This window comes from Chamaea fasciata, unplaced genomic scaffold (assembly GCF_029207755.1).
Source record: "Chamaea fasciata isolate MVZ Bird 193981 ecotype frontalis unplaced genomic scaffold, bChaFas1.0.hap1 SCAF_2, whole genome shotgun sequence".
Classification (NCBI taxonomy): Eukaryota; Metazoa; Chordata; class Aves; order Passeriformes; family Sylviidae; genus Chamaea; species Chamaea fasciata.
The window spans coordinates 111,803,488-111,820,934 of record NW_027094087.1 but is presented as its reverse complement, the minus strand read 5'-3'; the positions used below and the strand labels follow the sequence as shown (position 1 = coordinate 111,820,934).

The 17,447-nt window shown below is 43.7% G+C and overlaps 1 protein-coding gene across 1 annotated transcript; it reads left to right on the top strand.

Annotated features, from left to right (window-relative positions):
- The first annotated feature begins 4 nt into the window (after positions 1-4).
- On the top strand, positions 5-8,313 carry NDUFV3 (NADH:ubiquinone oxidoreductase subunit V3). Its single transcript, XM_066177096.1, has 4 exons — positions 5-103; positions 190-256; positions 3,493-4,437; positions 8,043-8,313. Exons 1-4 carry the CDS (start codon positions 53-55, stop codon positions 8,201-8,203), a joined length of 1,224 nt encoding a protein of 407 aa, XP_066033193.1. The 5' UTR covers positions 5-52; the 3' UTR covers positions 8,204-8,313.
- The last annotated feature ends 9,134 nt before the right edge of the window (positions 8,314-17,447 follow it).

The following is a 17,447-nucleotide window of genomic DNA, read 5'->3' as shown; positions in this document are numbered from 1 at the left end:
CACCCGCGCCCGGCCCCGCCCACCGGGAGGACGTTGGGGCGCCGCGGGCAAGATGGCGGCGGCCGCGGCGCTGAGGGGCGGCGGGCGGGCGGTGACCCGCGAGGTAAAGGCGATTTCCTGCCCCTCACAGCCCGCCATCAGCTGTCGGGATTTCCTCCCGCGCGGTTAACTCTTTGTTGTGTCGTGCAGGTGTTGCAGCTGGAGGCGCGGGGGCTTTGCACGAAGCCGGTGGGCAGCGGGACGGCGCCGCCAAAGAGTAAGAGGGTGGTTGGGTTGTGAGGGGTTTTCGGGGTGTCAATAAAAGGAATTGGGTGAGGAGAGCTGGGGAAGGGTCACGCCTCGGGAGAGGCGCTGCATAAGCCGGGAAAAACAAGGACTTGAAAGGTCACCGCTCTGTAAGCGAGGGTTTCTGGTAAAATGTACCGTGTGGTAATAAAAGTAAAAGTAAAGGTCTGGCTGTGTGGAATATGTTTATATATATATAAGTATATATATATATATATATATATATGCACCTATATCGGTTTATATTTATGCGCTTTTCACTTCTTTCCTGTTTCCCTTCACTTTAATATTCAAGGCCAGGCTGGATGGAGCAGTGCCAGACTGCCCCAATGTGTAGGAGGGTGAATGGCTTCAAACTGAAAGAAAACAGAGTTAGATTAGATCAGAGAAAAATTGTTTATTGTGAGGGTGGTGAGGCCCTGGCACAGGTTGCCCAGAGAAGCTGTGGATGCCCCATCTCTGGAAATGTTTTTAACGAGGTTCAAAATCTGGTTTTTAACTTTAGATATTCGCCCTTGTCCTTTGAAATGTTTGTGTTATCAGGGTTAAAAAATAGAAGGGCTTAGAGAAGTACTTCCAAGATCCAAATATGCCAAATAGCAGCTCCAGGCAGCGGTGTAAGGAGCTGCCATGGCCCTGCTGTGTTAAATTTGGTTATAATGCTTCTTGCCTCATAGATTCATGAGCCCAAACCTCGGTTTGGATGCTGCCCTGCATCCTGCATTGAGGAGTATTTCAACCCTTTCATCCCTGAGCAAAGTCAAAACAGAAATACCAATTTCAGAGACTGATGCCTCGTTTGTATAAATGGAGGCTCGGTGGTTCAGTGAGGTTTCCTGTCCCAAATTGGAGATCCAGGTGCTGAAACAGGAAAGCTCCATGGAACCACACGTAGGAGTGATCAGACTTGTTGACTGCTGTTGAAAACATCACTAAAAGAGTAGTTGAAGGCAGACTTCTGCCACCTTAAATGCCAAAGCAAATAAAAGCCTGGCTATTCCATCAAGAAAGCCTTCACTACACTGATTGATTGGACAGCAAATTGCTCTTTATTATGATTTATTTATTTTTGCACTGAGTGTATTTGAGATGTGCTTTAATATTGGTTTCTGGATTCACTGTCCTGCAGCTCTGATTTGTGTCAGGAGCTCTCTCAGGCAGCTGTTCCCCTTCCAAACACTCCAGGTTAATTAAGATGTGAAGGATGCAGCTGCCTTTGCCAGATCCTGGCTGGAAACAGGATGTGCAGATTTTCCTTGCTTTGATAAGATGGTGGTGTTTACATACAGAGTCAGTGATAGGAAATAAACCTGTAATTTCTGCCTGTCACCTCTGAGTGGGAGCAGGCTTTAAATAAATCCATGCTGGGAACGGTGCTGATGTTCCAGGTATCAGGAAGAACACATCTGGGAATGATATTTCTGTGACTGATTTGGATGTGTTGTTCTTTTGGCAAAGTGATGCAGGTACAGGTTCGCTGGTGCAAAGTTTGAAGTACCCTAATTAAAGTGTATCAGCTGTGTTGGATGTTTCAGCTGTTAATCATAAAGTCTTATCTTTCTCACTTATCCAAACTGAACTGTTTAAAGCACTATTCCAGTAACTAATGGTCAAGTTGAATTTTCCTTGCCTTCCTGGTCCCTTAGGGTGTTTTAACATTAATACTTCTTCAGGTTTTGCTCAGCTTTCCCTTGTCTGTCCTCCCTTTCGCCATTCTTGTGTTAGTTTAACCTCTTCTCTGCCTCTCTGAAGAACTCTTTTCCATCCTGAGTGACTCTTCCTCCCCTGTTAGTTTCTCCAGGCTGCAGCTTGGCTGGGTCATTCTGTGCAGGGAGTCAGACCTCTTCCAAAGCTGGCTGCCCATCCTCCTGCCTCCCCCTGCCCTTCCTTCCCATCCTGCACCTTCCATCTGGCACAGAGAAGTATGTGCTTCAAATTACTCAAAATACTACCTGTAAATTTGATACCTTTTCTTCATTGCATTGTGTTGTGATAAAAACTCTGTGTTTCTCTCTTAAATACTTTCCTTTTCTTGTCTCTTGTGATGTTTTCATTTAGACATTGCTAAAGCCTTGCTTCTGTTCAGACCTAATGGTAATAACTCCTTGAATCATGCAAGATATTCCTATAAAATACCAGTGAGGGCAAAGCTGGATCTGGTTTGTGGGCATTTAAAGTAGATCTGGATTTCCAAACTCTGCAGAAAAATCTGCATAATGGGCTGGAAATCTGTTGGATTTTGCTGCTGGCTGGAAGTGGTGCAACTCATAATGGAGTTGGCTTTGTTATATAGCAGATTTCAGCCATGGTGAATCTTCCTGATGTGCTCCCAGTGCTCCTTGGCATCCTGTTTTTTGTGACCACAACAGTATTTGCTGTTGCTCAGCCTCTTGAGGATGATGATAAGCATCCAAGGGGTGTTATGTATTCCCTGAAAGGACCTGAAAATTGCTGCCTTCTCTTCTAACTGTTGGTTCCTTGTCTGGAGAGTTTGGCTTAATGCAGGTATCCACAAGGGAGAAGAAACAGAGACAGAGACAAACATGAAGCATCAGGAGATCTTCTAAGACTTCTTTAACAAAGAAATCTCAAAGCAGAAATAGGAAGTGAGGGCTGGAGGAGATGAGGTCTTGGGGAAATAGTGCTGAACTGTGGGGGCACAGCTCAGGTGGGCAGTGAATAAGTAATACTTTCATGGATGGCGTCAGGTATCTCTTACTCTGCTGCTTTGTCTTTGGGACTCATCCCTCCCTTCTGCTTCTGGGATAACTCTTGCCAGCAGCTGTGGCTGTGTCTCTGCTTGGCTGGCTTGTTCACAGACCAGTGTTTGAAGAGCTTAGCTAACAGGCCATCCTAATGCTCACCTGAGGTAGGGAAGTGTCTGCAAACCTTTTCCAGTGATGCAGTGCTGAAGCACAGGGAAAACTAGCTCTTGGAGGAGTCTAGCAAAGTGAGGAACATAAGGGTTTATCTCTTCAGTGTTGGCATGGCAGCAGCAAAAACTGTTACGTGCTACTAGAACTCCAGCTTCCTTAAATTAAAAACCTCTAAAAGCTTTCTGCTTAGCAGTGCCTGTATTTAGCATTATAACTACTTTCAGCTTATTTTTGTGGCAGATTATCTCTGAAAGTTTAAAACTGTGTTAGTAAGATCAGTAACAGCAGTGTCAGATACAATGACGATAATCCTCTTTATGCCGTTTCCCAGATGTAGTGGCACGACAGGGAAGCACCAAGCTGCTTGCCATGAAGGCACCAGTTGAATGTCGTAAAATGTTGTCCTCTAGCTCTCTCCTGCTGTCTGCAGACAAAGGTGAGAGCACACCTAGTACCAACCTCAAGAAAGCTGCAGAACCTCCTGAAGACACGAAGACGCCCGTGGCAAGAAAAACTATGGTCATGTTTCCTCAGCGAGGAGTTGTTTCCTCCCGCCAGGAGGAAAGCCTCAGCACACCTGCAGCAGGAAGAGGCCTGAGGAAAGAGTTAGCTGAGAGACAGGCTTGGTCTTCATCCAGCTCAGAGTCAGATTCTAGCTCAGATTCTGAGGACGAAAATGTTTCACAAGTTGCCCCTAAAACTAAAGTTGAGTTTCCCAGACGAGATCCCATCTTTTATGAGAACATAGCAGCAAAGGCGTCGATGGTGGCAAAAGAGAAATTGTCCCAGAAATCCCTCAAGGAATATGGAATCAAGAAGCTGCCGCGCAAACCAGAAATTAACGTGTCTCCTGTAAAGCAGGTCAAATCTTCTAAAACATCAGTCAGCCAGGAAACATCAAGATCCAAAGCAAGAGACCCCAAAATAAAATCCACCCCAAAAGAGCAGAAGTTGGAACCACGTGTGGTGAGAAGTCTGGACCTGACCGACATCACTCCTAAATCTGATGGTGTGGAGGAAAAGTCCATTGGAGCCCAGGGAGCAGCTGTTCAGCTGAAAGCCTCAGCAGTGACTCAGGAAGACAAAAAGCAAAATGTGGTGTCCAGAGGAGTGAAGGAAGAAGTGAAGAAGGCACAGGAGTTGAAAGCAAAAGAAGAAACTGCTCCTAAAGTGGAAGAGACTTCTGGAAGCACAGTGTTGGTGATGGGCACCACAGCAAAGGAGGAGACCACGCAGGCAGCAGGAGCCCAGGCTGGAGAAGGCAGCACAACAGAGGGTACAGCTTTAACTTGTTTGAACTGTATTGATTCATCTGGGCTAGGGTTTGACCTTTTTTTAAAGGGTTTCCACATCTTCTCTGATCTTTGTACTGAAACTGGCAGAGTGGCAGTGACTTTCTGGAAGATAAATTGTTCATTGCTAATTGTTATAAGCTGTCAGTAATACTCAGTCTCCAGCTATGCTGTGAAAGGAAGTGGTTTCATTTGTCTGTATTTATAGTTTCATAAAACAGTCACTTATGAAATGGAAACAAGATTGTTTCCACTGTGAGCAAAATCATGGTGTTTATATGACAACACTTGTTTTCATTCTTCTCTTCTCTTGGAGGGATTTGGTAGGTGCCATTCCCATGAGTCAAATTTGATGCCATCTCATTGTTGCTTAAACCCTGCCATCTTTCTGAGTTTGTTTTGGGGTTTTTTGGGTTTTGTTTTGATGGTGTTATTTTCAATCTGTCAGTGTTTCAGATTTCAGAAGACTGTAAGAAATCACTCTGCAATGCCAGAAACAGGAGTTGTTGATTCTGAGACTAGAAGGTTGCAGGCACCTCGTGTGGAAGTAGTGAGTCAGTTTTGTAGAGAGCTGGGGAGGAGACAGTGGTGTGTTTTCAGGAAAGACCATCATGCATCATGTAATCATCTCCTCAGCTGTGCTTCCCTATCTGACCTACCCTTCTTATTTACTGCCATCCTGTTAATTAATGGTCCTGCTGATCTCATTTTGTGTATCTCAGTAGCAGATGTCTCTCTGTCCTGATCTGTTGAGATTCTGCCTTTCATCTTAGGCAGCATAAATCTGCCATTCCTAAGACCCCTCTTCTCACTGCTACATTGAATTAAAGAATTTGCCCGCTTGGAAGTAAAAGCAGCATTAATTGTAAGGTTGCTTGGGTATCACTCTTCAGGAAAGGCCCTGGGGGCCAAGGAAACGGCAAATTGAAATGAGCCACCAAGGGAGGAGCAGGCTGAGGGAGCCTGGTGATCACCCCTGGTGATGTTCACTGCGGCTGCAGCGTTCAGTTTGGGGCTCCCCAGTGCAAGGGAGGAGTGGGGCTGCTGGACAGAAACCAGCAAAGCACCACTGAGATGATGGAGGGATTGGAGTATCTCTCCAGAGAGAGCTGGGCCTGTCCAACCCAGGAAGGAGAAGTGTGTGGAAATAACAGGAGAGTGCAAAGATGACAGGTCAGGCTTTTCAGTGGTGCACAGGGTTGGGACAAGAAGCAGTGGGTACAAACTGACATACAGGGTTTTGCCTGAACATCAGTAAACACTTCTTTTTCTGTGAGTGATGGAGCACTGCACAGGTTGCAGAGAGGTGGTGGTGTCCCCATCCTTGGGGTCACTGTCTGGGCAGGGACCTGGTCCTCCTGCTGTAGCTGACCCTGCCTGAGCATTTGGGGTTGGACCAAATGTGACTCTGAAGTGCCTGACCAGGTTAAGAGACAAAATAACTGCACTTAAGTCAGCTTGCAGGAGGTGGGGCTGATAAAAGGCCTGTCTTCTGTTTGAGGGGTTAGTGGGCTCATAATTCCATCTGTTTCCTTACCTTCTTCCCTGATGGCAACTCAGATGACTGGAAGTGACACTGTGCTGTGGTCCAGTTGACAAGGTGGTGATCAGCCAAAGGTTGGACTCCCATCTTGGAGGTCTTTTTTCCAACCTAAATAATTCTGCAGTTTAAAAACCAAAATGCAGCTCTGTTTGCCAGTGAGATTTTGATTTGCTTGTTCCTTCTTGCAGTCAACAGCATAAGCTTTCTTTTAAATATAAAAAAAAATAGGGAAGAGCTCTTTGTTTTTGTCTACAGATAAAACCACCATTGATCCATTTTCTCATCATTCATCCACAGTGGAGTTCCAGATGCTCAAACATTATTTTTTTCTGGTATCTCCAGATGTATCTTGTTCTCTCTTCCTTCTTTGAGAATAGCCACTGCCTTTCATTGTTCAACATTCACAGCTGACTGCACCACCTGTAATTCCTACTTCTGCCCTGCCCCTGTGCCCTTCTGTCTGCAAACTCTGCAGCAGCCACACAAAAGATGTCGAAAGAATTTTTCTCAATGCCAACCTGGATGTTCAGGTGATGTCATCCCTTTGCAGAGCAGTCAGCAGAAAGTGCTGCCTTGAACTGCTGAGTGAGGAGCAAAGTTGTAGCTGCTAACTCAGAAATAGGCCCGTGAATCATTTCAGAACATCCTGTGAAGTGCTTGCTCCTTAAGAGACAAAGCAGAGATGAAGGATGAGCTGTGAGGAGGGTAAACTTGGGAATAAATTTTTCCTTGGAGAAGCCAAATGCAGTGTATTTGGGCAGGGAAAATGGGGCTCCATCTGCTTTCCTTCCTGCACATCTGTCTCCAAATTTGGAACAACTGGCTCTTGCAGGTTTGCCTGTTCTCTTGCCTCCCCTTGCCTGTTCTTGGGGCTCTTTGCAGCAAAGAGAATCATCTGGCTTTTCTCTCTGGAGTGTCATCTCCTATGCGCTGTGTCAGGAGGAACTGAGCACTGGGCACAGGGATATTTCCTCTCATGTTTTGCTGAAACCATGACTTAATACTTTGAGTTTTATAAGCAAGCTTTGCTAAATGCTGTGGATATTTCTCTTAATCTGATAGCTGCACACTGCAGTAATTATGTCATAAGGGAAATCCTGGTGTTCATGTTCTTGTGTTTTTACTGTAGATGGACCTGTTAAAATAAGGGCTTAATACAATCTAACCTGAACCAACACATACAAATTTATGTGACAAAGCTTTTCACTACACTCTGTGTCTTCTTCCATTGTTAAAACTCTGGGTACACAACAATAAATTAATATTGGGAGTAAAGTTTTATTTCTTGCAATTTGCTTGGTTGTAAAATCAGCCTGTAAGAGGAACCTTTTATGTAAATGATACTGCCTAGATTTGCATAATATTCTATAAGCATAAGGATTAATGTTGGCTTTAACAGGAAGTAAGGAGTTCTAAATAACTTTATTGGGTTATTCTTTTTTGAAGGAGAGCTAATACAATGGTTAGAAGATTATATTTACAAGAAAAGGAATTTACATCAAACGCTCCTGATAGATAACTGTTTGGTATAACCACACTTGAAATTAAATGGTGGAGATCTTGCTAATTCCATCACTTGTCCCCATGGCAAAAATTCAATTTGTAAAGTAGTTCTAGAGCTGCACCTCGTGGTCTGACAGGATGATACATCATTTGTACTGCTCCTTTGCCCCTCCTGGTCTGCCAAGAATGTCACCTACTGTTCTGGCTGGAATGAAAACCCAGGCAACTATGAGAAAGCCAGGAAATGCAGACATATGTCTTCCAGAGAGAAATGGAATGTTCTGCCCTGTCCACCCCCAGCATTAGGTGGTGGTTTGGGTTTAAAACCTGTGCTGATACCTGTTCCCCACTGCACAGTGGGGGCAGACAAGGCACCAGCTGGACTTTGTGAATGTCTCCTTTTGTTAAAGTTGCCTTTTTTTTTTCTTTCCAATGTTGACTGGATGAGGGATCTGACAGTTCATGAAGGCTGAGTCAGTGCTTAGAAACATTGTCCTCTGGTGTGGCATCCTGATAGTCACCAGTTCCTGTTTGTTTCCACAGAGCCCACAGCCAAGCCTGCTCCAGAGGAGTTTGATAATTCCACCTACAAGAACCTGCAGCACCACGAGTATCACACCTTCACCTTCCACGATTACATCGCCATCCTGGCAAAGTACAGGCAGCCTCAGCCCTCCTCTGGGAGACCATCACCAAGGCACTGAGAGAGCCACACTGAACACCCAGGCACCATGATGAATTGTTCTGTTTAGCGCTGCTGCTTCATCTCTGTAATTGAAATCAGACAATAAATAATAAAGACATAATAACCTGACCTTTTGGACAGTTCTTCCTGGCTCTCGGAGTCCCTCACTTCTTGACTTTTATGAGTGAACTGCAAGTGAATCATCACTGAATAAAAATATATTTTCTACCTCTCCATATATGTTATTTGGTGATAGTGTAAAAAAGTCCTGACTTTTCAGTGTCTCCAAACTTTTGATACTGGCCATTTTTACAGGACCACGTCAAAGAATCCTGTGGGATTCAACTGCCTGTGGAGTATGTGCCATGTTTAATTTGGTGGTGTTGCCACTGTAGTGCAGTGGGCTGTGCTCCTTGCACACAAACATGTTCCCAGCTCTGAAGAGGTAGTGTTTACTCTGGATTTGGGAGTTAAAATCACTGGCTGGGAGCAGCACAAGAAGTATTTGTCTCCTGTGGCAAGAGTGAATGTTTCGTGTTAGTGGAGGAATGCAAGTTTATGTAATGTGATTGGAACATCTCAAAACCTCTGCTCTTGTAAAGGGAGAACAGAACATACAACTTTATTTAATCATCTGCTGGGGGCTCCAACATTCAGGTTCTGCAGTAATTGAAATAATTTAAAATGTAAGAGAATCTCAGTGGGCAGTTCCTAATAGATTTTTACTGTGTTGATTAAACTTTGAGGAAAAAACCTATTTCTAGGGGTAGAAACACTTGAGTGGATATTTTTTAATGTGATGAAAATACCATAAGGGTAAAACCAGCTTCTGGTACTAATTGTTGGGAGTATGTTTAATTTCCCACTTCGTTTTTTCCCCACAGTAGAAGTTAAAATTGCTGTCCAGCCTCAGTCTTGCTCTGCCGAAAATGTGAGCCATGAGGCACTTCTCAATACACGTTATCAGCAGTTCCAGTTGGTCTCAGTAAATTTTGTATTTCCATCCCATTAGTAACAGTCTTCTGCCTTCTGGGAAAATCGCCTTGATGGCCACCAGCTGTTGTGGGTTTAGTTCCATTTTGGCTTCTTGTTCATTTTGGGCTTTTTTGGAGTTAATTGGCCTTTAAGCAGTTCTTGCAATAACTCCAGCATTTTCCATCACCTGTCTGTATTCTTTCAAGCAACAGACCAGGCAAGATCAAAGGGAAAACAGAGTCAGCTTTAGGAGTCTATCTGGATATTGGACGTGAATCCCTGGGTGCAATTAGTAGAGCAGATATTTTTTACTGTAACTTGGCAAAAATGTAGTAAGAAGGATCAAGAGGCCTACATCAATTTGCTGTGTAGAATTTTAAGTCAGAAACCCCTGGCAGGCAATTTTATTGTCCTGTAAAAAATAAAGAGCATGTTAGTGACTCCAACTGAAATTTAGAAATCTGTTCATGTATAAATCCACGTGGTGAGGAATAAAGAGCAGAAAGTCACTTGGAGACACCGAGGGTCCCATGTACTCTGCTCTTGTAAAAGGGAGAGAAATTTGCTGCCAGCATTAAAAACATGAAAGAATCGGTGTCCTCCTTTGTGAAGGGCCCACGGGAGGGCCCCAGTAACTCAGCTGTGATTTGTTACTACCTGAGACTCCCCGGAGTAACCTGAGCCCCGGAGCTCAGAGCTGCGCTGGTGCTGAACCCTGCTCGGAGTGCTCTGTGACTGCAGGAGGAGGCTGCACATTGTCAGACTCTCCGCAATAAAAGTGAAATGTGTATTTACTCAGCCTGCCCACGGTAGCTGTCACTGGTGGCTGTTGGGAGTCAGACTCGCTCACCTCGTGCCTTTTTTATTTCTCAGGAGGGTTGGTGTTCCAAATAGGGACTGAATCAGCCCAGGAGGAGTGGGCTGAGGTAGAAATGTATCTTGTTTTCAGTCAACTCCCACCCTCTGCTCAGCTACGTTTCTAAGTAAGGAGATTCTAATCTCATTCTGGGACAGGCATTTTCCTACCCTTGGTTCATGATCACAGCAAAAATTAATGGTGGATGCATTTTCTATCCATTTAACCCTGCCTTGGTGTCTTCTGGTGATCTTTCTGCAGCTCTAAAATGAAGCTGGAAGTCAAATAACCTCGAAACTCTTGTGATGCATGTCTTAGGTTTGCCCTGCTCAGTGAACCAGTCTGCTCTGGGAAGGGCAGATAATGCAAGGAAGGCACCAAGGCTTTTTCCCCACTGTTGTGTTTTCCTGGACTTCAATGAAAAAGGCTTCATGTTTTTGTCCTTGGCTATTATCAGATGTTGCTGTGCTGAGTCACAGGCTAACATTTAAATTTTAAGCAGGATGTGACACAATATGCTCAAATTCTGTAACCTTAGTAACTTTGTCTTGCTGTGTGAGGCACTTGTCTGATAAGTCAGGGATCTTGTTTGGAAGAATGTATAATCCAGGATACTAACATAATTCCTGGAAAACCTCAAATGTGAAAGAAATTAAGTCTCAGCTTAGTTACTGTGAAAACCAGCTGTTCAGGCCCAGCACAGACTTCAGAAGTGGGGTTTTCCATGGAAATTACATTACTGGGGGACTACAAGAAAATCTGGCAAGTGGAATTCACTTTTCTCCCATTGAAACCTCTCATTGAAAAGATGAAGCAACCACTTTCCTTGTCAAAGAGAATGGTTTTAAACTTTACACTTTTTTAAATTATTTTTTTTAATTAAGTGCAGCAAACTGCTAACAAAATTGCTTTTCATAATTTTCTCACACTTAGATCTTTTAAAGTGACTTGGAACCCAGAAGGTTCTGGACAGCCACTGGAAGGTCCAGAAGTGGTACTGCAAACACAGCCTGTGGTATTACAGCTTTAGATATCACAAGCTCTAGACTTTTTTGGTCCTTCTGGGGCTTCCTGTAGCCTCCAGTCACAATGAGAACTGAAATTACAAGGATTTCTTCAAGTTTTCTTCCAAACTGGGGAATGAGATTTTTCACTGACTGGACTGACAGGTCTTCCACAGTACATCCCCAGGGCTCAACAATCAGAACACATCCACTCAGCCCTAAAAACCTGCCCCAGGTCTTTTCTCTCACCACAAGAGATCCCATTGCTTGTCTGTTCCAAAGAGCTGGAATTCCTGGTGGGTCCAGTCAGTGGCTGATGTGCAGTGAGTGAGCAGAAAACAGTATCCTGTGTATCATTATAACATCAGGATTGTGCAAACTGAGGTTGGAAGTCCTGAGATGATCAGTCCTCTGCTCTGCAGCAGCTGCAATTAAATCAGGTTGTCCTGGACCTTGTCCAGTTGAGTTCTGAGTTCAAGGATGGAGATCCTACGGGCTCTCTGGTCACCTTCTCCAGCATTTGGACACTCTTGTGATTTAAACGACAAAAAAAACACAACCAAACAAACAAACAAACAAACAAAAAAACAAACCAACAAAAACCCCCCAACCTTTACCTGTTGTCTAATTGGATTTTTTTGTTTCCTGATGCTGATCCTTACTCCACATTTCTGACAAGCGTGGCTTTGTCCTTTCTGCACCCTCCAAGAGGGTGATTAAAGGTAGGAATCCCCCTTATTGTCCCCTTCAGACCAGGTCACTTCTGTAACACCAGAGTGATTGACTCCATAACCAGAGATCTTCTCAACTCTGAGTAACATCAATTAAACTCTCAGGATTTCAAACAAAATATCCCACCAATTTTCCAGATCATCCTTCTCCTCTCCTCTTTTTAATGGAACTGTAAATATTTTTATGGTTTCAGTGATTAGATATTTTCCTCAGTGTTCAGTTCAGGATCACTCCTAATACAATCTACAAATATTTTTGAGCTCCTTTTTTTTTTATTTTTGCCTACACACATTCAACTACACTTGGAAATTCACACCCACGTCTGGAAGTCTTGGGTATGTGGCAGTTTTGGGGTAGAATGTATTAATGCATAGTTAGAGACATAAGTTTAAGTGCATGTATTTATAATGAAATATCTCCAAAACTTTGGCTCAGTGGGTAAACTCTCAAAATTTATTTTGGTCTCTTCTCCCCTCTTTACAGACTTTTAACTGCAAAATAGATTGACAGGAACATGTTTCTGTAAATCCATAGCATCAAAGAATACAGTCTATATGCATTTTAATTTCTAACACTCAGAGAGCCCATGCCAGTAGTCTTTGTTAAAATCAACACCTAAAGTTCTTAGTGACGTTGTTTTTGTTACTCCAGTCTGAAATGGGGTTCAAATGGCAGTGCCCCTTCCCAAACAGACACCTCCTAAAGCAGTAATGTAAAAAATGAGCTAATGTAGATTATGCTTGCTTGTTTTTGTTTTTGTTGGTTGAGATTTTGTTTCATTTTCTGTTTCTCTCTCAACATCTGTCCAAAATAGGGAGGTGCTCTTGCTATTCCATTTGGCCATGGTGGTACACTTGGTTTCTAAAACGTATGACAGCATCTCTCTGGCAGGGGAGAGGGAACGTGCAAGCCATGCCACACCTTGTACTACACAAATGCTCATGTCATGCCCCGAAGAAGGGAGCAAGAGTTACTCCTCCCTGGAGGCCTGGAAAGAGACTTGGGAGCACCACCCCTCCATGCTCCCATTGGTACTTTCCAGGTGCTCCTTTTCCAAAAGGCATCTTTCATACTTTTTTTTTTATTATTATTATTTAGCTTAAAATCATGCCAGACAAGGCCATTCTGAAGTGCATGGATATCTCCCAAACTCTCCTGGGGTATTCCTAAAAGTGAGCTGCATCCTATAGTTTGAGGACTGGGAGAAATGTGAGGGCAGCTGGAAAGGAACTCAGAATACAGGATGAAAATGCAGGAACTGAGATCCAGGATGGTCCTTATAACTCAGGTGCTGGACTGGATCATTTGTAAGACCTCTGGCTGCTGGCAAGTTGCATAATTCCTTAGGCTCTCATCCTTACTTTATAGATGAGGAGTTAGTGGTCCCAGCTTTCTCTTTGTACATCCCATCTATTTAAGCAAGCAACTCAGAAAAAAAACAAATGAAAAATGAGAAATATTTTTTTTCCTTACAACTTCTGTCTTGGGGGCACACATCATTTAAGAGCTCTGAGCTAGCTGAGGTTCTCCCTGGAGATGCAGTGCTTATTAACAGCGTGACAAAAATACACTTCAGATAGGCTGGGCAGAAATGCCAGAGATTTTGAAACTGCATTCAGGCAATGGCAAGGCCGTTGAGATACAAAAAAAGCTTTACAACTGTTCCAAATACTTACTAGTGGAAGACTGTTAACAGACAGGAAAAAATGGGGAGGTGTCCAAAACCAGCAATCCACCCTGGTGAGAAATCCAGCTGCTGGGAAGTGGAATGGTGCTGGAATTCATACCAGGTTGTTGTCTCTGGACACCAGTCAATGGACTCCATCTTTTATATCACCCTCCCGTTAGCCATAAGAAATCGGTGTTTTTCAACTCCTTTTCTCTTGGCAGCTGGATGTGGAGAAGGAGCTTTTTCTCTCAAGTCCTTGCTGAAGAACCATTTCAAAGCTGTTGAATTTTGGAGTTCAGGGAAGGAACTTCACTCCTCTGCCCCACTCCTGCCTCTTGAAGGTCACCATTGGACTGAGAAAAATCGACCAGTCCAGCCTTCTTGCAGCTGCTCAGCTCCTGCTGTTTGGGTTTTACTGCTGGGCCCAGAGCTGCTTATCTTGATAGTCTTCCTCCCCTCTGAATAACTCCAGTATTTATCTCTAGAATCAATGGCTGCTTTCTTCTGCACAGTCTTGGAAAACCAGCATCTTTAAAGATCTCAGAAAGGACACCCCATTCCTCCCCCCTCTGCTTCCATCGCTGCAAATTTGAGATGACTGTAAAAAACGAGAACTGAAGAAAGAAATAATCGGGGGTTCTTCTCCTTGGTGTTGGCTGCACTTTGATGATTGTGGGGTTTTTGAGATTTTTTCCACGTAGCCTCAAGGAATGGGGAAGCTGTTTATTGGGACCTTAGGATTCCAGGTAACAGCTCCAGGATTCCAGCTGCTGCTCGGGCCTCGGGCTCCGTGATCCTCTTCGATTTATGTGCATTGATGTTAAGAGATTTGGCAGCACTTCAAGCGAGCGGGTGAAAACAACGTGTTTATTCTAAGCTTTGCTCTTGCCCTTTGACTTGATAGCGGCTGTGCAAGTGGCCTGGCTGCTCCAGCCCCGCTCCTCCAGAGCATGGGAAAAGCAGGAGCAGCAGCAGGGAGACAGCTGGCTGGCTGCTGACTTAGAAAGCCAGCATTGCGTCACATCACACTGGGTAAGTTATCTTTGCCATCAGAAAGGCCAGGATTTTCCCTTTATTTTTACTTTAAAAAAAAAAAAAAAATTGTGGGAGGTAGGTGCTCCACAAATTGATGGCAGGGATTTGGTGACGTCGAGTGAAGCGTCCCATCTGTCAGAGGCAAAGTAGGTTTTCATCCTTGAAATGTGGTGCTTTTCTGACCCTTAAAAAAAAAAAAAAGAACTTTTTTTGACTCCCTTTGAATCCCCTTTAAATGAGTGGTCTGTAAGCTTATTAGGATTTTAGGATATTAGGGCCTTTCTCATATTTAATGTGTGGATTGTCTGAATGGAAACATTAAAGCCAACACAAACAATAAAGATGGATTGCCAGTAAAATAAACAGTTTGGCCTGTGACTGCACAGAGGAAGCAGATCAAGTCAAGAAAACATTTCCTAAAAGTCACTTTTCTAACTGTAACGCAATTCTAATGGCTGATTCTTACTTAAACCTACACTGCTCTCCAGTTTATTAATCCACACATTTAACTTGGTGTGAAAGTGGAAGTTAATTGACATTCTGCCTCCAAAGCAATCCTGGTATTATGATGGGCACCAAACTGCCACGTGAAATACAGAGTAAAAGTGAATGGGAAGCGGTAGGGGTGTATTTCTGAGAATCCAAAGAGTTTGCAAATGATACAAATGAACAAACATGAAATCACATTGACACGCATATAGACTGCTAGGAAAATTCTGGCTCTGGATGAACCTCATGGAGAGTTTATGGTAATTTCTGTCATGCCAGACTTTTGCCTGGCCTCTTTAAAACTCTTCCGGTGAAGCTGAGGGAGAGGTATGTCTTGCCCAGTTTGCACCTAGTGTTGTAAAGTGTACGTATGTAGAGGACTCAGTGGCAGGGAATCACATATGGGGCTCCATTGCTGAAGTCACCCAGCCGGTGAGTGTATTTTACACCTCTTTATGTGCAGCGGGCTCAGCAGGTTGCAGGAGGAATGTAATGTCCTGGAGGGCTGACTTCATAATTTGTGGCTGTGGATATATTTCCTTCATGAAACCACACTTATGCTTCTTTATTGTCATTACTATTTTAAAGGATTTTAACTACTCACAACTCCAGTTTCTTTTTCCATAAGCCTCGCTCCCCTGTCTTTGGTATTTTGATTTTTTAGATTTCAAATGGCTTAGCTGTGGTGTTGAGGATCAGGTTGATGGCTGGAGACATCTGGATGGGTCTGAGATCTGTGCATATCATAATCAGATCTCTTCACTATACATTTTGAGTCCATATTCTCATTTTTCCTCTGCATTTCTCATTGTTTTGTATCCTCTCCATTTGTATGCAGTCTCATGTAATTATATAAAAATGGTTTCCTTATGCATGGTATGAGTTTTTATAGCTTTGCATTCACTTTCTTTCTTTCCATCATTTCATGGTTAAATAGGTAGAAAAGTTGGGTAATACGTACACAGGGACTGCTCCACCAGACTGGAGCTCTGAGTATCTCTGTTACCATGTGCTGCAGCCAAAGAAGTTTACAGCATGCAGAGGGAAAAGGTTATTGTTAGTGTAACTGAATAAGTATTAGGGTTAATATATAATGTATAGGTCTATGTAATGGATAGTTTTTATTCATCATAAAATGTTCAAATGACTTGCAGATGTCTGACTGCTGCAGCTGTTGCAGACCTTGTAATGGCATTAGGCTCTGACTCAGAGAGCAGCTCCTTTGCCAAGAGATTCTGGCAGTGGCTGCAGCTGTGATATTCCCATTGAAAAAAGAACTGTCAGCAGTGGAGGTGGTGATACAAAACGGAACAGGAGGATGAGAAAGGGGCAAGGCTGGCTTTAGGTATGACAGGAAAATGGAGGTTCTGAAAGCTTCCATTTTTCCATGTTTAACTGCCTTGGCAGCATCCTACCACTGCACTGACCAGGGAAGCAGCTGGAATTTATAGTCACCACAGATTCTGGCTACATGCAGCTTTTGTGTTACACCAACTGGGGAGAAAAAAAACCCACAAAACACCAAACCTTTGATAATGTAAAACTTCGTTCCCAAGTTTTCAAAAAGAAAGGATGTCCCTAAAAGGAGGCAGGATTGAATATCACTGTGCAAATGCAGGCTGTTGCACAAACTGTGCAGCATGAGAGCTCGGCTGCTTGCTGCCTGTGGAGACTGTGGAGTCAGGGAATATCTTCCTTGGCAGCCAAGGGAATGCCAGCATCCTGAAAAAGCATCGAGGAAAAAAAAAACCCGCTAAGTGTCTCATGATTGTTTCCCTGTATCTGTAAAGAAAATAATGAAGACTGACATGCAAAGTAGGCACACGTTTTATTCGTGGGATGTTGTACTGAGACAAACACGCTGGGTTTGAAACAGCTTTTTGATTCCTGTGTGACAGGAAAAGCAAAAGCATGACCATTTTTAGAAGAGAATTGGAGAAGGCAGTGCAAAACAAAAGCACAGTTTTGACTGGGTTTGGTGATAGTTGTCAGAAAGTAAAACTGAGGGAATCAAACCCTGGAGGCAGCTGAACTGTAAATCCCTGAAGTGGGGAGGGAGCAGAGCAAGAGTCACCTCTCAATGAAGAGCAGATTTCATTGCTGCTTTTTCTGTTACTTTAAACCACTTATGGAGAGCAGGGTTTAGTCATGAAATGGACTGCAGAGCTGCTTCTGCTCTATGAACCTACAAAGCCAGAAGCAGTATTGTTTGTGGCACCTTTTGAAGGGTCTCTGCTGATTCCAGTGTGTTCTCTCTGCCCATGATCAATGCTGTATTTATGACAGTAAAGCTATCAAAATATGCTGGGTGACCTAATTGTGGCTTTCCAAAACCTGAAGGGAGCCTACAAGAGAGCTGGAGAGGGACTTTTCACAAGGGCCTGGAGTGACAGGACAAGGGGGAATGGCTTCAAACTGACAGAGAGTAGGTTTAGACTGGATATTAGGAAGAAATTCTCCCCTGTGAGGATGCTGAGGCCCTGGCACAGGTTGCCCAGAGAAG

Excerpts from the sequence above, each read along its gene's own strand:
- NDUFV3 (XM_066177096.1), top strand. The coding sequence starts at position 53 with ATGGCGGCGGCCGCGGCGCTGAGGGGCGGCGGGCGGGCGGTGACCCGC. Across the intron at positions 104-189 it reads GGCGGGCGGTGACCCGCGAG|GTGTTGCAGCTGGAGGCGCG; the intron begins GTAAAGGCGATT and ends TGTGTCGTGCAG. Across the intron at positions 257-3,492 it reads CGGGACGGCGCCGCCAAAGA|ATGTAGTGGCACGACAGGGA; the intron begins GTAAGAGGGTGG and ends GCCGTTTCCCAG.